The sequence below is a fragment of the Neolamprologus brichardi genome, chromosome 12 (assembly GCF_056152115.1).
Source record: "Neolamprologus brichardi isolate AB-2024 chromosome 12, ASM5615211v1, whole genome shotgun sequence".
Classification (NCBI taxonomy): Eukaryota; Metazoa; Chordata; class Actinopteri; order Cichliformes; family Cichlidae; genus Neolamprologus; species Neolamprologus brichardi.
In genome coordinates, this window is record NC_142115.1 from 14085268 (window position 1) to 14110158 (window position 24891).

Consider the following 24891-nt stretch of genomic DNA (forward strand, 5'->3'; position numbering starts at 1 on the left):
ACACACACACATTTCACTGTACAAACGGCCATGCCACCAAGGTTGCATCGTGCACGCAACAAGAATGCCCCACACTCTCACAAACACTCTGTGGGATTGTGTCCAGCGTCCGGGCCTCCTCCTCGCTCACTTAAGCAGACGCAAACATTAGTATATCTGTGGGTGACACTGGGAAAATACAGCCTTTCGTCAGCAATGAAAACACCCAAAAGAGAGGTCAGTGCGAGAGACCCTGAGTGACTCATGCATCCCTTCATGGCCCATTACATGCTAAACACTCTCTGGAATTTGAGGGCAAAAATTTTCCATTCAGTTTGGCTTGTTTCTTCTCCCAGTATGACCGAACCCTGAATGGTACTTGGAAATATAACTGAGTGAAATGATCAGACATTAACTTTAATGTTGTGCTTGGAGACTTTGGGCTCCCTTTAACAAAAACAACAACAAAATGTGTTTGAAGATGGCTTTAAATGGACAATGTTCGTAAGACATCTGCTGTAAAGTGTTTTGCTCGTGTTTGAAGTCTCAGAGACCTTAACTGCAAAGGTTTCAGCTATGGATAAATAGGGTGGATTTTCATAAACTATCTCAGTGGGTATTGCTGAGAATCTTTTTAAGGTTTTTAGGATTTATTGTTGCATATTTTTTCTACAGAAAATGTTTATCCCACATTTAGCTATGTCACCATGTGGGGCAGCATTGCTCCTTATCAGTGAGCAAATAAAATGAAGATGCACAGGCCACGGCCCTGTGTTTCTTCACACTCTACATTACATATTAAATTATTTTCCTTTGGGAATTTTTATTTACATTAGGGCAAAAGGTTAAAAAAAAAAAAAGCAACTCTTAAGAACAAAAATGGTTGATTTTGCAACAATATGTGTAAAAAGCAAGCGCTAAAAGCACATCTATGCACTGAGCTGTAGTTATCCGGAGCAGAAAGTAACCCTAAGGTCGAAGGAAGTACGTAACTGTGGGTGATTCTGCCAAAAATGCATATTCTGAGTGTTTTGACTGTGAAGAAACAGGGAGAGAGTCAAAATGTTTTGTTTTGTTCAAGTGCAAACTGACAGGAAGTATGAATAACAATTTGCTGCTGAGAACTGAACATCCTTAAACATCTTTTTTACATTTACAGTATTTACCACGGATGATATACTGACAACAGCTCACACAAAACAGACGTACAGAAGCGTTCCTTATACTAGGAAAACTGACTTTATATACTTTAGGATTAAACAATAATAAGAGAGTAATAAAATTTTGAATGCAAGCAACCAAACTTCACTATGAATCTTTTGCCGCCTGCCCATTACATCACACTTTTCTTGAAAGTTCTTCCTGAAGGCTTGGTTTATCATCAGATGCTGCACCACCATCTGTGAAAAACATATTTTATCAAGCTGCTCACATGTTTTGTGAACCTTGCTTGCTTCTTCCTAGAAAAACCCTGGCTATATCTAACAGAAATATTGCCTCAGTGGGCCCTGCACGTCAAGCAAGTGCTCAGAGTCACGGGAACAGAAAGCTGTCAAGTGAGTTGTAGGTCATCTGATTAGTGAACAGGAATGCATGCAGAAAAAAACCCCTAAAAAAATCCCCACTATCAAATAAATAAATTACCAAAAAAGAGCGATTGCCTTAACCTACAACCTTATGTCCCTCTGGCTTGATGACAGGAATCATCTATCAGTCCCTTTGGCCTTCTGCAGGGTGAACACACGCTCCTAGTGTCTTAACCATTTCTGAGCCACAGTGGACACAGTGTAGATTCTAGGCTGGTAAAGGTTAAGGGGTCAGACTCTATATCTTAAAAGAAGGTACATTTCTGTAAGTGAAATGGTAAATGGCCTGTATTTGTATAGCGCCTTACTTAGCCCCTAAGGACCCCAAAGAGCTTTACACTACATTCAGTCATTCACACACTGGTGATGGCAAGCTACATTGTAGCCACAGCTGCCCTGACAGAGGCGAGGCTGCCGGACACTGGTGCCACCGGGCCCTCTGACCACCACCAGTAGGCAACAGGTGAAGTGTCTTGCCCAAGGACACAACGACCAAGACTGTCCGAGCCGGGGCTCAAACCGGCAACCTTCCGATTACAAGGCAAACTGCCAACTGCCACGATCGCCCCAGTGCTCTAGCTTTTGATCCTGGAACAGGGAGTCATTACTAACTGATGAGATGTAATGGAGTTTTAACATTTCGGCTTAATATCCTCAACATTTGTTTGACTTGACACTATAGGACAATTTTTTCTTCCTTTTCTTTAACTTTCATATCATATGGATTGAATACTTCTGCATAAATAAAGGTATGTGAGATACATAAAAGGCTATGTGAAAAGATGTTGTGCTCATTACTCAACCTCCAGCATTAAATGTCTGTTTTTGTGAATAAAATCAGGACCAAAGTGGTGAATAACGTAAATATGTGACATGTACTGGATGTACAGTTATTCCCCTAATAGTCTTGGAAAAAATAAAGTTTTCATAGAACATTGTTTATCATTATTACTTGCTTTTATTTAGTTTACTTTATGCTATTTTAACTTGAATTTTGTTCTTCAAAACTGTCATATAAATAAACCTTACTTACTTAGTGCTTCTATACAAATTAAGAGGGAAAGTAACAGCCAGGTGCTACAAATCAATAAACTTGATTAGCTGGGTATCACAAAGTATGTTACAAGGCTACATCTAAGACTCTGCAGTCCTGAGTAAGCATGTTAAAAAGTTTATTACAGTACAATTAGAGGAAGATTAAACAAGTATGCTTTTGTCTTGTTTTTTCAGAGGGAAGAACACCGTAGTGTGTAGGGACGGTACCTTGCTCAGGGGTACCTCAGGGTAGCCGTTCAGTGGATTCAAACCCCGACCACTCTACCTACTGAGATCTCAAGAGAGCTGTGCATAAACAGTTGCCTGCAAACCTCAATGAACTGAAGCAATGCTTTAAAGATTGAGCCAGAATGCCTCCATAGTGGAAAATGGAGGCATCCACAAGGACAGAAGCTATGATAAAGTGATATTAACACAATGTACGCACTTAAAAACACAAACTCTGGCTATGGATGAGGCCTCATAATGGTTTACAAAATATATTTTTACACATTTTGCCCCTTCATTTTGTACTCACATTTAAACATCTACATGGCCTATGAGAACTTAGTTACTGCACAATGATTTGCTGCATTTATTTGCCTGTAAAATATTACACTATGGGAATGCAATATTGCAGATCATCTGTTTGTAAAGGAAACATTAAAAACAAACCTCAATCAGGGTTGTCAAGCTCATACAGCTGCTTTTATCTTAAGGGGGGCCAGACCATTGAAACTACATAATGAAAGCATAAAATTACAGTCTTTATTATATTTAATATAAACAGTTTTTGTTAATTTACTGTAGACTCACAAATAGTGGAAGAAAAAACAAGAACTTTCCCAGTATTTGATTGTTTACCTGTTAGTTAATTACTGCGCTGGGCAGTCTTAATCAGTGACGCACTAAAGCTATAAAAGTTAAAAATCTATGCACTACTTTCCAGAAGTGTCCAGTTGACCAGGTTTGGAGTCTTCGCCTGGCTGATTCTGACCCCTGGCCTTATATTTGACACTGGTGCCCTAAATGACAACATTCTTACAGCATAGTAAAGTACTAATGCAGTATATATCACAAAAAGATAAAGTCTTTGCAACCAACACAGAGCAGGCAGGGAAATAAATAGACAAACTGTAGAGTACTCAAACTATAATACAGTTTATTGGGACTTGAAGGACACAGTGGGTTTGGCTTTCACATGCACTCAGCACTTTGCTGTATATCACATTTAAGAAGGAAAATTCCCTCATTGATTCCCTCCTCTCCATCCTTTTGCTCCTCCTTCCCTTCACTTCCAACAAACCATGTGAGTTTGTGTGTATTGGTGTTGACACGTTCCCCCAGCGAAGCAAACAGAGCATGACAGTCAGAGAATAAACAAAGTGCTGATATTTGTGTGGGCATTGTCTGAGAGCTCATGCTAACAAGGAGGCACTTCAGTCTGATTCAGATTTTTTTTTTTTCATATCAAGTACGCAGAGGGAAAAAAAAAGGCTTGTGTGAGATTGGTAAGGACGATTAAAAAGTATTGCATGGACCAGCTTTCACTACCTCAAACAGGGAAAATACTACATTCTTAAATTAACAAGAGCCTGAACTCTTCCTCCCTTTTAACTGGCGGTGCTGCTGCGAGAAGGCCACTTCTATGCGCGGAGATCCTCTGGTGCCTCCCTCTCCTCCTCCTGGCTCTAGCATGACTGAACTGGACTCATTAAGGAAAAAAAAAATCAAAAGGCAAACCTTTCACGTAGCTGTGTGTCCAACTGTAATCGAAGACACAGGGTATCAAGAGGAAGACCCTTTAGATTTGTGAGGCATTTTTGAAGAGCGAGTTGAGGGTAGGTGTAAGAGGGCTAAAACATAACATAACCTGAACAGCAAATGTCTATGCAGCAGTATCTTTTACATGGAGAAACAAAAAGGCATAGGGAGAACAAGAACACTTTAGTTTTGGATGTAGAAAAACAAACGTCATGTGACAATATCACGACAATAATGTGCCTTAATGATCAGAGGTAAAACATTTTCATTTGGTAACAAAACAGCATGACATTATTTGAAATTGTGCAACTTGGTCAGGCTGAGTGCATGTGTTCCTCTCCACTCTGTGGGGACTGTGCAGAAAATCTGAGCAAAACCGAACAAAACAAAAACAACAAAAAGAAAAAAAAAGAAAAAGAAAAAAGAAAAGAAGTAGAGTTCTGTTTCTGTACAGCATGTTAATTAGTTTGTCAAACTCCACATAATCTCAAATATAAAGTGACACTGTAAACCGAGGGAGGGGGGGACGTCTGCGTGTATATGATGGTAACATCAGTGGAATGAGGTATGCAAAAGCGAAAGGGATACAGCTGTCCATACTTACACTTGTCCATGCAATGAAAACACAACACGAGTCTCACAATTCTGAGGGTGCGCGTCGATCTGATTGTGTATGTACTGTATGCATGTATGTGTGCTTTAAGCGGTATGATATGTCTGCAGGCTCATATTTAGAGAAAAAAAAGTGTCGAAAAGGGATCACGCAGTCTGATCCTCCTGTTGTTCCAAACAACGGCTAAAAAAAAAACTAAACAAAAAACCTTCAATAAAACCCAAAAATTCAACAATGACAACAGTATCACAAAACTAAACCGTAATCTTTGGCCTGAGTGTACGCAAGGCAATGTACATTTATGTGTTGAGGTTGTTGAGGTGATGTGTTCTGAATGTTTAGGAGTGATCTGAGGTATGGCAGGTGAAATGCAGAAAGAAAAAACAGGTTAAAGTTGTGCAGATGGCGACGCCTGGGGAGGCAGGGGGAGGGTGCTGTCGATAGATGGAGAGATATCGGTACGAGATACAGGCCAGGAAGAATGTACACGACTGAAAGTGACTGGAAAAAAAGATAATCTTTTCTTCTTCTTTTTGTCTGGAAAAACAAATAAACAAATAAACCAAAAAATAATAATAATAAAAATTCACCAAGACCCCATCTTCGATTCCCTGTGGTGGTCTTTATTATACAGTGGATCCCCTGAATATTAGCTTGTTTTCTATCCTTTTTTTTTGTTTAATTTCATCACTATCAGTGGCTCTGTTCTACAGTCCAACAATCCTGAGGGTAGGTAAGGTTTGTCTAAATATTTCCAAAAGTCTCTGCAACACTGACCATCCTACTTCAAATACCCAGGACATTAGGGCATGGTCATCCCCCCCTCCCCATCCCACCCCTCCCTCCCACCCAATGGACTGACCATCAAGGCTTTTTAGACCGGCTGTCTCCGGCTGCTGCTCAGGCCCCAGCAGTGGACCAGTCAGCAGGAGGGAAGCCCTCGGTAGCTCCATCCCTTTGCACGGTATATGTGTGTGTGTGTATGTGTTCTGTGTTTGTGTGTGTGGGGTGCCCACACAGCCACGATGCCACTAGGGGGCAGAGTTGGACATGGAGTCCACAGAGTTTACGCTGGAAGACTGCACACGGCTGTTGGAAATGGACACCTCTGGGTGCTGCGGCAGAAAAAGAGAGATAGATTTGCGTGGGTTAATCGAAATTTGCTTTGCCTGCTTTCCAAATGCGCCTGTCCGTTCACTTACATGCCTCCTGAAGATCCTGTCCAGCAGGCTGCGTCGAGGTGGCTCTGGCGGCTGGTTCCAGTCCAAATCTGGAGATCTCATCCCATGTGGCCCAAACACATTCAAATCTCTGAAACACTCGGTTTCTATCATCTGGATAAGATGAGAATAAGAAGCAGAAAGAGGAAAACTTGTGAGCTTTCCCAGCAAGTTACGAGAAGCGCACTGAGCGTTTAAAATGCTGTATGACATGAACGCGCTTACCTCATTCTGCCACGGGATGGAAACGCTGCCTGTAGAGAATTTGGAGTAGAAGTCATTGTCTGTTTGGTCCAAATTGACTCCCTTGACTGTGGAGAACTGCTCTATGTCCAAAACATCCTTACAGTACACTGCTCGAGGCTGAGAGAGGGCAATGACCATGAAAAAGATTGGGTTGAAGGGAAAAACAGAACACAAGTTTATCTTAATAGATAATTTATCATCATGGAATTTTGCTTGCTGTTTCTGATTTTTTATTTTATTTTTTATGCTGGCTATTTTTGAATATTTCCACTGATATAACAAACTTGTCAGTGTCAGTAAGGATACTTGGTTTTAGCAGTGAGTTTGATTTAAACCTCCAGTGCAGAATAATATCAGCAACTCACATCAGGCACAAAGGGAGGCTCCACCATTCCAGCCTCCATCCTCTTGAAGTTGATGTTTTTGAAGAACGAGTGGGCCTTGACGCCTGCTGCTCCATCCGTCTTGCACCCCAGCCTCTGCTTAGGGTCTTTGGTGAGCAGCTGGGTGAAGTAGAAGCAGAGATGAATCACTCAATTGTTCATCATTCATCTCTCGCTATACAAACATCTCTCCATCAAGCCTCACCATTCTACAGATGGCCTTGGCGTCCTCTGTAAACTTGTCGTTGTACTCCTCCTCTTCGTCCTGCACCCTCCTCTCCACTTCCTCCCGTTTCACTCGCTCTTTGCGTGCGCGGAAGGGCGATCGCCCGGCGGTCATCTCGTAAATGAGGCAGCCCAGTCCCCACCAGTCAGGACTCATGGCGTACTTTTCGTTATTTATCACCTCCGGAGCTGTAGACCCAAGGGAGAAACTTAATGAAACTTGCACATTTTACCCTTCTCCTTTAAAAATGTTGACTACAGTGCTTCTTACCCATGTAGCCTACTGTCCCCACTCTGCCTCTAATGAGTTCTCCATCAGGCACTTTGATAGCCAGCCCCAAGTCAGAAATGCGAATGTGTCCTGCAACACAGAGTGTTAGTGAGGTGAGGTGAGGTAAGGTAGAACTGCTGGTGTTATCCACATGTACCTGACAGGATCTTTGTGCAAACTAGCTGGCTGTAATTTATCATAAGGCAAATGTGCAATTTAACATGCAAAATGCTGCATCGCAATATTTACGAATAAGAACTGCTGAAACTTCAAGACTCACCGTTGTCATCTAATAGGATATTCTCAGGTTTCAAATCCCTAAAGATGACACAGCATGCAAGTGTGTTAAAGCATAAAGTATCAGTTCACAACACACATTATTAAACAATTTTTTTAAAAAAACATTAACATTCAAAGGCTTTTCTCCTCTGACTGAATTACACCTTAAAATGCATTTAAGACTGTGAAATTTACCTGTAGACGATCGATTCCCTGTGCAAATGTTCGAGACCGCAGCAGATTTGAGCAGCGTAAAACTGGACCCTGTCTTTATCGAAGCCAGGCGTGCCCATGTTGTAGATGTGAAACTTCAGGTCGCCGCCGTTCATGATGGTCAGCACCAGACACAGGGCGTCTTTGGTCTCGTACGCGTACGCTAAGCTCACCTGGTTGAAGACAAGAACACTCATGCAGAAGCCGCAAGGCATCAATGCTGCACTTTATTCCTCTTAATTGTCTACTTACGACAAATCTACTGTTGACTTTCTCTAAAATCTGCTTCTCGTTGAGAGCCATGGACTCTCCTTTCCTCTTCTTTATCCTCTTCTTCTCAAGCTTCTTGCAGGCGTACATCTTCCCCGTTGCTCGAACCTGGCAGGCACATACCTGAGGATTAAAGACACCGTGTTATCTCACATTTCACTGTGAAATGGCAATACTTTTAATGTCAACATCAGAATTTATCTCCGGGTCTCTCACCTCTCCAAATCCCCCCTTTCCCAGCACTCGGTACTGTCTGAACGTGTCCTTAGTGATTGGTTGCCTGGAAAAACACAGGCACAGCAAAACCCATTAACAGATGTTCATAGTATTGATTAAGACAGGCATTATGTGCAGAACTCAATACCATCCTGAGTCTGTTTCCTGTATAGATGATGGAACCTCTTGTACATAATTTCACTTTCAAGACACGGATACAATCAAGGCTGCTCTGAAAGCCTGCTGTTTACTTCCAACTGCTGTTTATTTACATGCCATCTGCATAAAATATTATACTGTTTAGAATGAGGTGTAATTCTATCCAAGTCATTTCTTATTTGGAAAATTATACCTTCTTAACTTTTTAAATTATGGTTGTTGGGGCTGTCATGACATCTGACGTTCATTTCATGATTATCACAGAAAATTCTAGATATAATATTGTTGCAATATCATTGTATTCAATTCATGTCTCATTTTATTCATTGTGAAATGACTTTAAAGAAAAAAAATAACAACCCCAAAACCCAAAAGGTTGGGATTTTGTGCAAAATGTAAATAAAAACAGAATGCCGCCATTTGGAATTCGGATAAAGCCATATTTTATTCACAACAGAACACAGAACACCTACTTGATGGTTAAAATGGAGAAAAAATGGAGCTCGTTTTCAATTTTACTGCAGCAACACGTCATTTTGCAACTAATCAGGTGACGTGGCAACAGGCCAGTAATATGATTGGGTATAAAAAGAGCATCAGTTTCTCAGTAAGTATAGATAGGCAGAGGTTCGTTTTTTTCCCTCATCAGACAATATTCCTCTCTAAAAAGTCCAGCAGCTGCTCTCCTCAACTCCTGAACGTTTACAGGCTGTTGTTAAAAGAAGACGGGGTGCTACACAGTGGTGAACACAGCCCTGTCCCAACTACATCAACATCAAAAGGAGCCAATAATTTTCAGTTACATTCAGTTAGAGTTTTTCATTATTTGATATAATTTCTGTGTTCTATTGTGAATAAATTATGGATTCATGGGATTTACTGATCATTTTGTTTTATTTAGATTTTACACAGGATCCCAACTTTTCCCGAATGGTTGCTGTAAAAATACAAAGTCCATAAGCGGTGATGACACAGTTATTTCCCAGACTATCAAATGTCCATTACTAACATAATAGTGATATTTCGTTTGCAAATATCACAGTTATAGTCAAAACAGACTTTGCATAATCCGGACTTCACTTATGTTGGGTTTTTCTTATTTACCTGTCGCTGGAGTCTATGTTTGTCTCTTTTTAGGTTGTTTCTTTGACTCACTGAATCTTTACCGCAACGTGATCTGGAGAACAGACAGCGGCTAATTTTTGTTTTAAAACTGTCAAACTCCACGCCAAAAATAATCAGACAAAAGAAGCACTGAATGAATGTGAGCTTATTTACCGTTATACACATCAACTTTTATCTCGACTTTAATTTTAACCTTGCTGTATTTATAGGACAGTGATCTTTAGTAGTCATTTTACAAATAAATGATGTGTAATCCATATTATCCTGATTACTGATTATTCCCCACATTCATATCCCTGACTACAACTACTAAATTACATTTTATAAATGTCTGCATTCAGAATTTCAAGGTGTTTTTTTTTTTTACACAGACGAGAAATGGGTATAAGCAAACAAAACCCAGCCAACCTCTCCAGCATCTTCCACTGTAGAAAGCGGTCAAAGTACATGCTGTTCTGGTAGTCTGCAAATGGAGCTCCACTCAGGTAGTCATGGACAGCCCTGGTGCAGCGCAAAAAAATAAAAAATAAATAAAAAAATCAGTTACCAAAACGCACGTTGTGGGATGAAAATGCAGAGACAAGGCAGAGACAAATTAGAGAGAGTCCTGCAAACAGGTGAGCGTGAATGAATGAGGAACTCACTTGCGGCAGTTGCTGAAGATCTCCTTACATGGACTCAGCTCGAGGTTCTCTCTGCACTGGTCTGCAAAAACCTCCGCTATGTCTACACGCTGAGGTGACTACATCAACACATGTAAACAGTAACACACATACAGGAATGCGTCACTCTTTATTACACACACTACAAATTAAAGAGATAACATAAACGCCTGATCTAATTGATGATGAAGTAACAATACATTGACTTTTTAATGTGTACACGTGATTACTAAACCCATGCAGGCATCTTGGCGAACTTTAATTCTGCCGTCTGCTAACAAAGTTTTCTTTTGAAGCAAAGTGTGAAAAAAAGAAGGCTCGAAAATTTTTAAAATGCATCAAATGAGGAAACTTACATTTTCTGATAGAAAGGCCTTGATGATCTGGCACCCTCTGCTTTTTCTTTTTTCATCAGGTGTTACCTCATAGTCTTCCTAAACAAGAGAACAACTCAGTGTTGTTAACAAAACTCCTGTTATAGATTTGTGTTACATACTTTTATAGATGTGACAAAAAGTATTAACATGCACTTGATCGTCTGCAGTCAAGTAGTTATTTATCAGTGCCAATTTCAAACAAGGCAACTTATGTAATGAACATTTTATAGACTATAAACAGTGGCATTTACATCACTTGATCAATTATTGGCTAATTTCAAAGTTCAGATGTAAAAGATGATCTTTAGTTTGTTGTGAAGTTGTGAAACACTTCTTTAGACTTCTATAGATCTCAAATCTACAACAACAGACAGCATTTAGTAATGCAATGATTTATTGGATGGGGTGTTGTGAAACTGTCTTTCAATCTGACCTTTTATTAATTACTTCACTGACATTTGTAACAGCTTGATTGTTGACTTTCTCTAGCGGCAAACCATGACTACATGTTTTATTAACCACAAAGTCTCAGTGGACACCCATTATTCTTTTGCAGTTGTTGAATAACAGAATTTATTGGAATGAAAATAATAACTTCTCCCTCCCAGTCAAGCCAAGTCAAACCGGTTTTTATCTCAAGCATCCCAAATCCCCAATTTACATCGACGAGATCTATAATCTGCGCAGGAGATTTGTTTAAAACAAGGAAATAAATTTCCCCTCAAACAAGTGCAGGAGGAAATGATGATAATAGAAAAACTAAACACAACTAAAGTGTTTTATAATCTTTCAACCAGAGAAAGTCAGCTGTGATAAATGATATGTTACTAAAATCCTTTTAAATTACACTGACGATGATTTAGAACTCGGACTAGAAGGCATTCAAACTGGATGAAGCCCCCCCAAAAACCAAATGTCTCTCAAATTCTTCCTGCTTTTTTCCTTTGAAAGACGAAACAGCTGCTGTGCGGTTACAGAAACACACACCTCTCACTCTCTGTATATCTGTGTTTCACTGTCACTCTCACATAAACATATGCTGCTCTTGGCTCCGTGTTTGCACACATGCAGCTGATGACACTAACAGGTTGGGTCGTTACGCGGCGGACACACTGGACTTCTCGCAGGGGCAGTGACATGAAAAGCTCGCTGACGCATTTGGAAGCCGGCACTTTTAACCTCTCAAAAGCGGGAGGGGGAGGGCAACATGGCATCCATGCGGCACGCTGGCATGGCTGTTTCTATTAGTGGGCTTTTTCCAACATGGCCCTGTGTTGCCTGGCAACCACACAGTAAACACGGTGGGATTCCTTGAGGTCCTGCAGTGTCACAGTGTGTCACACCAGCGTCACCAGCTTTCCACTACAACACACATCAACGTATATATGATATGCACCGCGGAAGCACACATGAGCTTAAACTGGCTTTAAAAAACCACAACATCACAGACACTACAGAATGAAACACGAAGAAGCCAACACTGTACGTAAACATGTAAGATTATGACAAAAAGTCACAGAGAATGAGAGAGAGCGCTGTGATTGCTGCCAAGTGTTGATTAACTGAGGCTTTGTTATCAGAGGTTTCAGAGAAACACACACACACAGTAAATGAGCTGTCTGACTCCCACCGCTTGCTGGAGGAGCAAGAAAAGGGGGAGGGGGGTTCAGCCAAAGGGGAAAGAAGACGCCTCTTTAGCCTTTTGGAAGCAGAGTAGATCCAACACATACAAACACCTTCTCATGATGTAAGAGGAACCATTGGAACCACTTAAGTTGCACACACCGAAAAAACACATGCACAAACACTCCCTCCTCCTTTTGAACCGCTGTGCTCATACTTTCACATGGCGTTTAAAAAAACCCCCTGCATACATAAAAGAACAACAATTACTGTAAATTGTAGATCACACTAATTACTGCACACTAGATTACACAATAACACTGTCTAGTAAACCTCATACCAGCAATGGACTGCAATGTTGTTTAATCACTTGTAATACAACCACCTGCCTGGTTGTAAACACCCTCAGACCTGAGTAATTGTCAAATGGGGTTCATAAAGCTGAGTTTGTCACATGGACTGGAGAATTAGCTCCAACACGTGCTTGGCTTGAGTGTAAGTGCTTTCCCCCTACACAGAGTGGGGGTGGTATGGAGGGGGTGATGGTCACTTTTAGGGCTGGGCGGTTAAAAGTGGGCAGAAAAGTGGAGAGACGGGGGTGCGCTGGGACTGGAAGGGGCTGGCGAGGGAAACAATGCGTCCTTTCTGCCCGTCACATGTCCGCTAAGATATTCTGGGCATAGATAGATAAAGACTTAAATGTGTCATGTGGGAGGTATTTTGTCTAGACGTGGACATGGGGTGGTAGGAGGCGAAAAGCTGGATAGATTGGGGATCTGGATGGTTGAATAATCACTACTCCATTTAATTGTGTCCTCTTGCTGTGTGACCCAGCAACACCGGCGTTTTTGCAGCCTGCGCTCTAATCAGAGTGAGTACACTAAAAAAGTTGATGAGTGTGTTTCCAGGACTGCATTTATCCAGCAATAAACACAATTTTTTTTACTCCAGATACTCGTATCCGAGAACACGCTGTCCATTACATAATTGATCACACACAGGTTACAATAAAAGGGAACTGTACAACTTAACATTTTTAGTCTTTTTTTTTTTTTTAGATGAGCCTTTAATTCCATGCAAAAGAATTAAATAAAGGGTGGCGACCAGAAATAACCATTGATTCTTTGGGCTGAAAGATGAATTCAAAATTATAGGTGATTATTTACTTCATTTTTTAAACAAGAGGACGAGTAAGCACAAATCGTCATTACAAGATGATATAAAGTCGAAGTGCAAACTACTTCTCTCAAAATGTCACCTATAAAGTAGATGTAATATAATGCCTTTGAAATCCTTTCATGTTTAATAGAGATCTTCTAGGAAGGGAGCGGAATCTGACATTTTCCAGCATTCCTGACCATGTCCGGTGATACACAGCATGTGGACAGGGTTGCAGGCAAATAGTCAGGTACATACTGTTAGCCGTATGAAGTTAGCGTGAAAGCTCCACTTCCTGTGAGCGGTTATAAGAGTTTGCCAAAGTAAACTGCAGCAGGACCACAACAAAATTCTAACAAACCTAAACAGAAACTTACCCAGCTGAGCTTGGACATTTTAAAGAAGCTAACAAAATAAAAATGGCTATCCAGCAATACAGAGCTCAAAGCTAGCCACAAGCTAGCAGCCTCAGCATGAGCAAAAGATTAAAGAAGTTACTGGGAAGATTATAGAGACAAGTGAAAAAGGGAAAAAGGTAATTCTCCTGTTATTTGGGGAAGTTAAAAACGCACTGGAGAATTATATAAGCAAGTGACATTTGGTTTTAAAATATATCAGGTAAAGGTGGATGTACAACATCTGATTTTTGTTTATTTGTACATCTGTTGTTTCAGTTAAAGATGATCCTGCAGCTTACCGTGGATTGGGTTATATTTTAAAGTTGAATGATTTCTTCACACTTTCTTCACAATATTGCAATCCCTGCATTTGTAGTTTATGTTTCTGAAAACTTTGTTTTACCTTTACCCATGAAAAGGATGTGACTGATTAGTTTGTCAAATCTAAAATGATCTGAAATGCAGAGACACTTTTCTTATTCTTCTCTAATATGAGCTTCCACAAGACTGACTTTTGAGGGCCAGAGTGGATTATTCAAATGTCATTTCATGAAATAACGTAGCGCACTAACATTTTACATTATGCTGTTTATTCAGTTCTGTGCAAATTCACACTTTTGAAAAGTTTAAAACTTCCTGTTTGAGAATCCCTCTAGTAAGCACTCCACTCCTAGAAAACTCCAACAACAAAATCATTATTAACATCCTCTGTAGGCGTCATAATGCGTGCTTCTGCCTGGGAAAAAAACAACCAAACAAAAGTTGTCCAATGTGTTTCAGCTGGCTACAGGCTGTTTAACCCTAACTGCTGTAGTGAGTGGCTTCTCATTCCTTAAACAGCCTTGTTGGAAGACATGGTATTCCATGGTCGTGGCAAAGACGTTACACTGTCTCAGAAGGGCTAAATTATTGGCCTGCATCTAGCAAAGAAAACAACTAACAACTGTAACTACTAAAACTGTTTTAATATGTTTCATTAAAACTTGGTGAACCATCATCTCATAGAAAGAAATGTGGTCGGAAAAAAAAATCATGACAATTTTGGTGAAATAAAATGACAACAAATCAAAAGCAAAAATCCCAGCTATTTCTGACTGTGAAAGTAAAAGTATTTCCAAAAGCTCACTGAACTCAAGGGACTGGAACTAAACAACTGTGTAGCCTAAAGAAAACCACTTATGAGTGAGGCTAAATAGACAGAAAGATCGGAGTAACGGAAAAAGGTCACACGGTCTGATGAATCATTCAATGTGATGGGCAAATCACGATGAGATGAACCCATAATGCCTAGTGCCTACCATACTACCCTGTGGGGAGCAGTGTTATGATCTGGGGAAGCACTGCTGCTACACAAGCAAGGTGCTTGTGGGTTCAAACCTGCCAACTAGCTGGAGCCTTTCTGTGTGGAGTTTATCAGTATTAATGCTCAACATTTTAAAAAAGGGTATAAAAAAATCTGTAAAACATTGAATGGTGAATGAAGTTCTCAAAAAAAAGTCTTTAAAGCAAAATATTTCTAGGTGGGATCCTAGTGTTGGAATTCAGATCCCAACTGTATCAATGCAATGACACTGGATGTGTAAGTCAAAGCTTTAAAATGTGTTTCAAAGACACTCCGTGCAGCGGTAAGATGACAAAAACAACAAAAGTACACGTCAGACCGAAATCCTGTTGCGATCAGGTTCAGTTACAATCACTGGTTGAGGGTTGGTGTCATCTGTCACAAGGAGTTGATGGTTGACTTTTCTATTCCTTAGTTTTAAAAAAAATATGATATTTTTAATGCAAATATAAAAAAGAGGTCGATGTAAGTCGTGTGTGCGTGCATGTTTACCATCGCATCCAGCAGCTGGATGCATCGCTGGAGTTTCGGTCTGGTCTCGCAGAAAAGACGGAAGAGAAGTCGTCCGATAGGCTGTTTCTCACAGATGCTGAAATATTCCCTGTCTGCAAAAGAAAAACAAACCAACAAAAAAAACATAAAATGAACACAGACTTTAAATCGCAGCCTTGCCAACAAACAGTCAAACACACTCTCTTTAGATGAAGGAAGTACACAAACACGTACCGATGCTGTTTCCCAGTTCAGTACACTGGCTTATATGGGGAAAACGAAGGATCTCCTTCCATTTTTTGCTCCTTCCTTTCCTTTTCCCTCCTCCACCTGTGGTGACAAGTAAAACAAGAGGTAAAAATGTTCAACTGAAAGAAATTAATAAAGTTGTCCACATTTATTTTCGTCAGTGAGGAGAAAATGAAGGCCCAATGGCTAAAAGAGAGGGGGAAGAGGGGGGGTTGTGTGTGGGCTCTCCCCTGAATGAAATCATAGTCTCAGCGTGTATATATAATTCACAGATTACGTCTCACTTCCTCGGTAACGCTCTCCTCTCTCCACTGACTTTCTTGCTCACTTTTTATGTGAGTGGCTTCGCTGGAAGTGGAACAGTGTGTGTGTGTGTGTGTTTAATATGAGTGTGTGTGTTTTTGTGTCCACACAGACAGAAAGCCCATTCTGACCGGCTCAGTTCCCATCAGAACCCAGACTGGATTCCACTGCACTGAATAATCATGCATCAGCTTCCTGCAGCTACGTAACACCATCACGAACAAAAACCACTTAGATCTACATCGCCTACTTAGATTTCTGAAGAAATTTTACTGTGCAGTCATCGACAGAGCTGATTATTTTGCCTCTTAACTTTGACCGCTTTCCCATTATTCATCAAAGCCATGTCTAAATCACCTTTGGCGTTTTCTCACAGTATCCACCAGATGCGATTAAACGCAACTTTTAACCTCGTACTTCTACCGCAGCCCGCTTTGCCCTTACACCATGTTCGTCTCAAAGTTATTTTTTCTTAATATGTTACGACTGCTCTAATGAAATGACAGGGATTTCCTTTAACCGCTCTGTGCAGTGGAAATTTGCTGCAAGCAGCTCACCCAATGTGAGAGGCATTGAGAGCAATGACAAGCAGACATCTTTAAGTAATAACCCAGGAATGCGAGAGGCCCTACGTCATTGTGGAGGCTCTGAGTGAAAGCTTTTAGCAGTTTTCCCATCAATCCTGCTGCATTACTGTCTCATCCTTTCCTCCTGCTCTGCAGTCTGTTCTGCGTCTCACTTTTGCCTTTGTAATATTATATGATTTACTTGCGAAGAAAATTAAATTGCACTCAACAAGGTGAAGATTAGTCTCAAATTAGCATGTTTTGGTATGATATTAGACCATAGCTGGGACACTTTCTTCCCCAGAAAGCCATAAACTGACTAAGATAAAGTAAGCCAACGGTCAAACAAGTGAACCATAGCAGACTTAGTGCTGACTGCTGAATTACGGTACACATGAATGTTGGTATAGACAGAACATACATATAACATACATCACTGACTAAGGAAATGTTACTCTATATTTACTATATGTAATATTTAATCTAACAGCAAATACATTATCTTATACATGAATACATTCATTCATGTTTTTGTCACTCTCTCTGCAAGATCATAAAAGTGTGCTACAATGTCCGATACTGAAATATCCTGCACCCAGAATGGATGTTCTGCTCTATATTAGTGTGCAAAAGTCTTAATCCACACCTCAGTTCTTTTCCATTTTGCTGGGAAAACAGGAAATAGATGCAGTCATCTGCTGAAACATTTGCAAATATATACGGAAACACAGCATATAATTACCGTACCATTCTTCTTGCCCTTTGGATGGATCAACTGAGGGACAAGATACATCTCTCGGGTCCTGTATGAGGTCTACTCAAATTTTTCACATGACTTTCAGATACTCTCCACGTGCTGTAGGCCTGCTACTTTCCCCCCCCTCCACTTGTCCGGTTTCCTCAGGTTTTTAAGGACACTCTGCACAACATGCTGAGATATGACGTTTTGAGCTCATAGGTTTTTGGGAACCACTTTGTTGGTGGAAAAATTTATGCCTGTCAGACTGTGTAATCTTTGATAACTTTTAACTATTTTTTGTTGTGAAGCTCTTTGTGATATTTATCTTAAAATGTGCTCTATGAATATTTTTTAAAAAACATATTTACTTAATTTACTTACTTTTCACATATTGAACTAAAGAAATGGGAACAAATTATATGTTTTTGTAACAGGCTTCTGATAACAAAGAGTCTAAAGACTCAATTCCTGATTTGTTCGTTGCTAAATTGTCTGTTGTGTGTATGGACAACAGGTACAATTTTACAGCATGAATGATTCATAGGTCAGTGTTAAGTGGCTTAAGAAAAATGATCAGGCTCAAAGACTGGACTAAAAATGATTAACAAAGCAGCCAATGTTGAAAGAAACCCTTTGAAAGACCTTCAGAAAGCCTGGAGAACTATTGCTTAAGACCAGTTTCCACTTTTTAAAAAATTACAACAAAATATGAAGAAATGAGGGGTGGCTCAAGACTTCTGCATGGTACGGGTTATTTTGCCCATATAGTACAAAGGCCTCATTTTACACACTTATGGTTATTATTCACTTACCAAGTATGACCCTCGTGTGTCATACTTTCAGGATTACATTGCAACAGCCAGCCATAACCATACATTATACAGGCACAAAGGGATTTAATTAGAGATCATTTCCATCATTACAAGCTGACATAACATTTTTGAACAGATGATTTCACAGCAAAGTATACAAAAGTATTTCAAACCACTTCTTACATATTTGAGTCATAAAAAGTTTTACAGGGTTGTATTTACTGTTATTAGCACTGCAGTATTTTTCTTTTTAGGAGGAGGGGTGTTAAAGATAAGGGACCCTACGTCAGCAAAGCTCACATATTCAGAATAATACTCGTATCACCAAAGACAAACACGAAGCACGAATGTATTAATAACCCGAATAAAAATATCCCCAAAGACAATCATTAACTTCGAGCATCTGCGCCTCATTAACATTACTGTAGATGAAACTATGCTATAAACAGGCGCACTTCCTTATTTGATCGCTTCTGTAAACAGTTCGTATGTAAACTTATGCTCCCCACACAAAAATACCAGTGCGTTGCTGTGTGCTCCAGTTTTTGAATCTCCTTTAACGAAAAACATGACATCTGCCAAAAAGGCAAAAGAATACAGCGAATGAAGAAGGTCATTCCCCATGGGAGGGACGCCATGCTAAAAATGTATGCACTTGTGCTAGTGTGAGGCATTTGTGGATACAAGCGTCCAACCAAATGGCATAAATTTCCTGTGAAGGGTCAACGCCATGTCAAATAATTGTACCAAACATGGGTGCTCCACCCAGGCATTCAACTTCTACACAATGCTGAGACAACCACAAATAATGCAGTTCCTTCTTTTTCTTTCTGTGTCCTGTTTTCTTTGCCTCTCATTGCTCTCCAAGCCTATTTATTTTTCATTCTCTCTCCCTCCCCGCCTCCCCCCCTTTCCTGCTTTTTGGAACTCCTGGCATCACCTTCTGCTCTTCTGCTGCTTCCCTGTGATCCAGTATCTTTTTCCCTTTTCTTCTGACACACTGCTGAAGATTTCCTGTCATCATCACATCACTGTCACCAAGTTTGCTGCCAGCCAATCACTGACCTCATTTGCTGTTTCAAGTCTATCAACCCCCTTTTGTTTTAGGACTTTTTTTAAGGACGTCTACAGCTCCTTGGCCATAAAAATAGAACAGTGCTATAGATTAGTGGTTTGCCTCCCTTTCGGCCTTTTCTACGTGTGGTCTCTTGTCACGCTGTTCATGTTATTTTTATAACCCCTCGATTTCTCTCATTCATCACTGCAAATAAAGCTGCTCGAAAGCATATTTATAATTCGTCCCACTGTAACATTCGAGGTCCGTGTGGTGCAAAGACCAGAACACAGAGCACACCGAAACACTCCCACAAACATGCAAATATAACAAATCAATTATTCCTCATCTGAATGTAACAACAACAAATAAGTTCTGTTTAGCCTTAGTGCCCTTTGGCCTCTTTTGTCTGTGGGCTCAAGAAAGCACAGCCTAACAGAGGTTAAAAAAAATTGTCTGACACGTTGCTGTTACACGGCTTTACGAAATGTTCTGGCAGGATTTGAGCAAAGTTTACAACAGTATTAGATATACAAAGATGAAAGCAAGTGCTAACTATTTGAAATCATGTTTTGAAGAAGACAAAAACATTCACATGTTTCATTTTACGTCCAGATTTGTAACTCTAGGTTCCTGTTTAACAAAACTTGGCTCTTAAAAGTATGAATATGCTCGTAAATATCCTCCATAAACCATCTTGTTCTCGGCCGTCTGTTTATTTCTTTCGCTATTAAAGCGTTCTCACTCTTATGTGGTCTGTCACTTACACACGAGCTGAAATATGTGCTGTGGCGTGGATTTGCTGCACACAGGAACTTGTCAGTCTAATTTGTTCCATGTGGGCAGTGTGGTCGCCACCCTTTATTTATGCTCATGCTTAGGAGCTCTGACATCATCAAGGCATGTCAAGTAAAGCAAAACAAAGGTCAGAGACAAAACGTCAACCGTCTGGCGTAACACCAGGGGGTTACCCGAATCCCAAACATCTGTGTGTGTGTGTGTGTGTGTGTGTGTGTGTGTGTGTGTGTGTGTGTGTGTGTGTGTGTGTGTGTGCATGCACAATGTCACTACTGTGACCTCTCTCTAGTGTTATCCTCATGCTCAATTTAATCAACTCGTGGCAATCCTGCAGGCCCCATCCATCCACACCTTCGAAAACAACCCTGCTTAGATTTGAGGTTATACGCACAAAGTGCTGACACTCAAAAGAACCCAAGCCATTAACATCTAGTGCCTGACACACACACACGTGCGCACACATCACCTCTGAGGTCTCGAACACCTCCACTTACAATCTCACTCCAAACATGAAGTTAGATGTGTTGTGGACAACCAGCTGAAACCACATCCTGACTGTCACACTGTGCATCTGGCATATATGCAATAACATCTGCAACAGAATGTGATGTTAAGAGCACGAGCGTGAGCAGAGCCGAGCGCTCTGAATATGTGCTATTTTCTACACCTACACTGTGTAAAAAAGTGTGCAAGATTTGAGTAGGTTTCAGTGACTCTTCACTCTCATCTCCTGGCTGCACTGACCCTCTTTGTTCACAAACAACTCACTATCCCTTTCTGATTATCTAACTCTCGCTTATTCCCACATCACCTCCTTTGTCTGATCTGTTAAATGTCGGCCTCGCGGTTGAGTCATACTGTGGTGGTCAGCGAGTTACAAATACATTGTGGCCGACCAGCACCAGACTATGATGCAAATGCCTTTGTTCCCCTCGGTCCATCCCTCCTGGCACATCCAACCGTTCGGTGATCGGGATTTATTTGCATGAGAGCTCCAGGTAAGGGCCAATGGTCTTGTGTATACAAAACACAAGTGGTAAACACCCAGGAAGCATATTATCGAAGGAAGACGGGAGCTTTGCATTTGCAAAACATCCTCTTTGTGCTTCTTCGATTCGTAGCAATGTACGGGTTTGCTTTATCACGGGAAATGTGATTAAATCGTACTACATATCCATCTGCTGCAAAGACAGAAGAGGAGCAAAGAGAAAATTATACCTTGGCACACTGCTTTTTTTTTTTGGGGGGGGGGGGGGGGGGGGTTGTGCATTGAGCCATGTGTGAATGTTGCTCCTATATATGCAGTATAAACAGGAATGTAGACGTAAATAAAGATTTAAGGTACTACACTGCATACCAGTTTATTAAAAATATAAGCATATATGCATGCACATGCCTATCAGGTCAAGCCAGCAGCACTGAAAGCAAACCAAAACAAGATGTGAAAGACTCATTATTGAAGATTTAATCCACATATTAAAAATGTGTGTGTGTGTGTGTGTGTGTGTGTATGCCACAGGAAGGCAGGGGAAACACTGCCCAGACCTGAGCAGCAGGGGTGGACTATAGCAGGAAGACGGTCTTTGTTGGTCTGTTCCACCATGATGTCATGTGCCTCTGTTCTTATTACCATCCTAAATGAGCTCCCGTGTCCACATATATCACAATAATAACAACTGGATGGTCCGCCTGTAACATCTGCTGAAATGCTTGAAGCAAACATTGATGACGCGCACCTTTTTACCTGGCAACACACTCGGCTTCTTTTGGCTGCTGTGAGGGTCACATGTTGAACCGCTTAATGAGGGGTCATAAACTCAAAATCAGTCATAGACAATAAAACAGAGATCTTATCAGCAACAGTATTGCCGTTCTATTCAGCTGTGTCCCAACAACCTAGCGAGCTGTGTGCTGAAAACAACAACCAAATCTAGCTTGACCTAAGAAAGTAGCCGCATTCGACATGCGTTTAAGATTGAGACATAAATTCCAGGTTTAACCTTTTGCCAACAGCTACTTTTGCACAAAGAGTTGAGGGGAAAAAAACACACACAACACTGCCCATTTCCCCGTCTTTATGTCCTTGTAAACATTACTGCTATTAATAGAGACCAGCCCAAGGGCAGCAGCAATGTGTTAATACAAACTGAGGTGGTCAAACCAGTCCATGACCTCAGAGCTAGGGCGCTGTGGCAGTTGTCACTAGAGAAGCGGCGCCTGTTAAAGTTCATGTGTTCACGAGCAAAACAGCCACGGTGTAGGAAGACACTCAGTGTCAAAACTTGCATGCAAGGACAGAAATCTGACAAGCGCAGCAGAAGGCAGGGTACATATCCTGTCTGGGAACAGTCAGGTGCCACAAGTTTCCTGTTCTATAAATATATAAAGTATGGAATGTGACGGGGGGGAAAAAAGCACGAAAAAACCCTGAAATTATATAACCCACCGTGCTGTCCGATCAAAGGACCACACACAGCGCAGGGCACGCTGGGTAATACTTGCTGTTTGCTCATCCATAAAGATCCAAGAGGACAGAGCATAGTCCACATGAAGCTAGCCGTAACAGGATGCTCCTGTGCTCTGACGAGGTATTATAGCATCTGTTTACCTCGATAAATGTTTTGGTAGTGTGAACAGTGTCGCGATACAGTCCTACATCTCTATGAGGAATGATTTTTAGTTTATTCAGAGTGAAAATCAGCAGTTAAGTGAGCAAACACTGAGGAAAGTGCTTGAAAGGCAGAGAGCCGACTCATCAGTGTGATAGAACTCATGGGGCACTGTGGACTGACATTACCGGGTGGGTGCTTTCTTTCCTTCTGCATGAAACACACAGTCTCTTCATAAAGATATTTGTTCCTTGTCCTGCTCCTGTGATGTCCTGCCACGAAAACATGCCTTGATTGAATAAAAAAAAGAGTCTTTAAAATCTGCTTTGGCCTTAAATGAGACAAACTCCTTAATGAACTTGTTCAACCTCATTTATCAACTCTCTGGAGCTTTACTCAAGATTTATGTTTTTACTATATTATACAAATAAATTAGCTGATTTTACTCTAATGCACTCTAAAGAATCCCCGTGTCATAGGTTCCTATAAATAACAATATGTTATGTATAAATACAAAGCCACACCTCATTTCTTAATATTAATATTTTGCTGCCAAGCAGCCAGATTGTTTTGTATTGTTTTTTAAAGTGGTCTTGAGCAATAGTTCTCCAGGTTTTCATTGGACACTGGATGCCTTTTCACTCCAGTCCTTCTACCTGACCATTTTTGTTTGTTTGTTAAGCCACTGACCTATGAATCATTCAAGCATAAAAAAGGCAAATAACTCAAGGGACGAACCAGTGTTGTGTCCACACATAACAGAAAACTTTGCAAAGAACAAGTTTTAAATTGCAGACACTTTGTTACTAGCAGCCTATACACACATCATTTGCTCCCATGTCTTTAATTTAATCTGGGAAAAATGCCAAAATACTATTTTGACACCAACAAACTGATTCCTAAAAGGCTACTAGTGGAAAACCTGGCATGGTGTGCCGTGTGTCCTTAAAAATTATAAAGAAACTGGACAAGTCAAGAAAGAAGTGTTAGCACAAATCCATCTGCTGTTCACTGTTCAGAGACATTGATCAGTGAGTCTTTGCAGCCATCCGTAAAACACAGTGGAGGCTCTGTCATGGTTTGGAGTTGCATTTGGAGATTTTGTCAAAATTGATTAAATTACGAATGTAGAAGAGTACTGTTAGATTTTGATCCATCATGCACTCCCATCTGGAAAGCATCTGATTGGCAACAGCTTCAGCATGTCAATAATTTCAAGCATGCTGCCAATGCAGTAAAAACATGGATCAGTCATGATCCTCCACAGAGCTCGGACCTCAACATCATCACCGACATCCAAAAACATGTTTTAATGAATCCCTGTGCCTTTTTTCCAATTTTTTTTGGATCCGAAGGCTGGATCAGCACTTTTTTACAGTTGTGTATTTCCTCAAACATAAAAGATCCCTCATTTCTTCTTTATGTTTAATTGTCCTGACATTAAAGGAAATAAACAGCCTCATTTAACATCATGTAGGTTCTGAGTGTGTTTGCATTGACGTATACAGTCTGGCATTTAGCTCTTTATCGAGCAGGAGATATCAGAGAGAAAGGTTCAGAAGTTACTGTATAGATTATTGGATTAATGCACATCAAAAATTCATCAGCTGTTCCATTAAAGCAATATGGCAGCAGTGCAGAGCGCAGGAAGCACATGGAGACACGATGAAACAGTACTTAAGTAATCACCTGTGTGTCTGAGAGGCTTCTGACTGCATTCCTGGAGCACTTTAATGACAAGCGCTTAAAATTCACATTTTTTCCTCCATCCACTTTCACTCGGCTTACCGAGTCTACTTTTACTTTAGAAAATCATCTCCTGTATTTCCGAAAATTCCACTCGACAACCCCTGGAGAACAGGCGTGAACTTGTTGCATCCAGCTGAGTTACGTATACTGTATGTGTGGGTAGAGGCAGCAATAACAATAGAGATAGTAGGAGCCAGAGAGCTGAATTTTTTTCTACTCAAGAAAAAATGAGTCACACTCCTACTCAAAACACAGCGAGCCTTGTGGCGTGTTGTCGGTGGAGATATGGGTATCTCTGCTTCGTCTTTGCTTTATAATCTCAGTGCAAAACTGCTGTTATAGAATGAAAGGGCAATAAAGGAAGCCCTATCCTTGA

General features: G+C 40.6%; 1 protein-coding gene across 1 annotated transcript in view; it reads right to left on the reverse strand.

Moving 5' to 3' along the window:
- Positions 1-53: 53 nt before the first annotated feature.
- Positions 54-24891, reverse strand: part of grk5l (G protein-coupled receptor kinase 5 like) — a 32734-nt gene continuing 7896 nt past the window's right edge. The window contains exons 2-16 of the mRNA XM_006805872.2: positions 15871-15966; positions 15637-15749; positions 10603-10680; positions 10229-10326; positions 9993-10085; positions 8301-8364; positions 8067-8207; positions 7797-7987; positions 7603-7640; positions 7323-7412; positions 7032-7240; positions 6809-6946; positions 6423-6560; positions 6180-6311; positions 54-6092 (exon numbers count right to left, since the gene is read on the reverse strand). Of these exons, the coding sequence (XP_006805935.1) occupies positions 6009-6092; positions 6180-6311; positions 6423-6560; positions 6809-6946; positions 7032-7240; positions 7323-7412; positions 7603-7640; positions 7797-7987; positions 8067-8207; positions 8301-8364; positions 9993-10085; positions 10229-10326; positions 10603-10680; positions 15637-15749; positions 15871-15966 (1703 nt within the window). The 3' untranslated portion in view covers positions 54-6008. The remainder of the gene's footprint in view (positions 6093-6179; positions 6312-6422; positions 6561-6808; positions 6947-7031; positions 7241-7322; positions 7413-7602; positions 7641-7796; positions 7988-8066; positions 8208-8300; positions 8365-9992; positions 10086-10228; positions 10327-10602; positions 10681-15636; positions 15750-15870; positions 15967-24891) is intronic.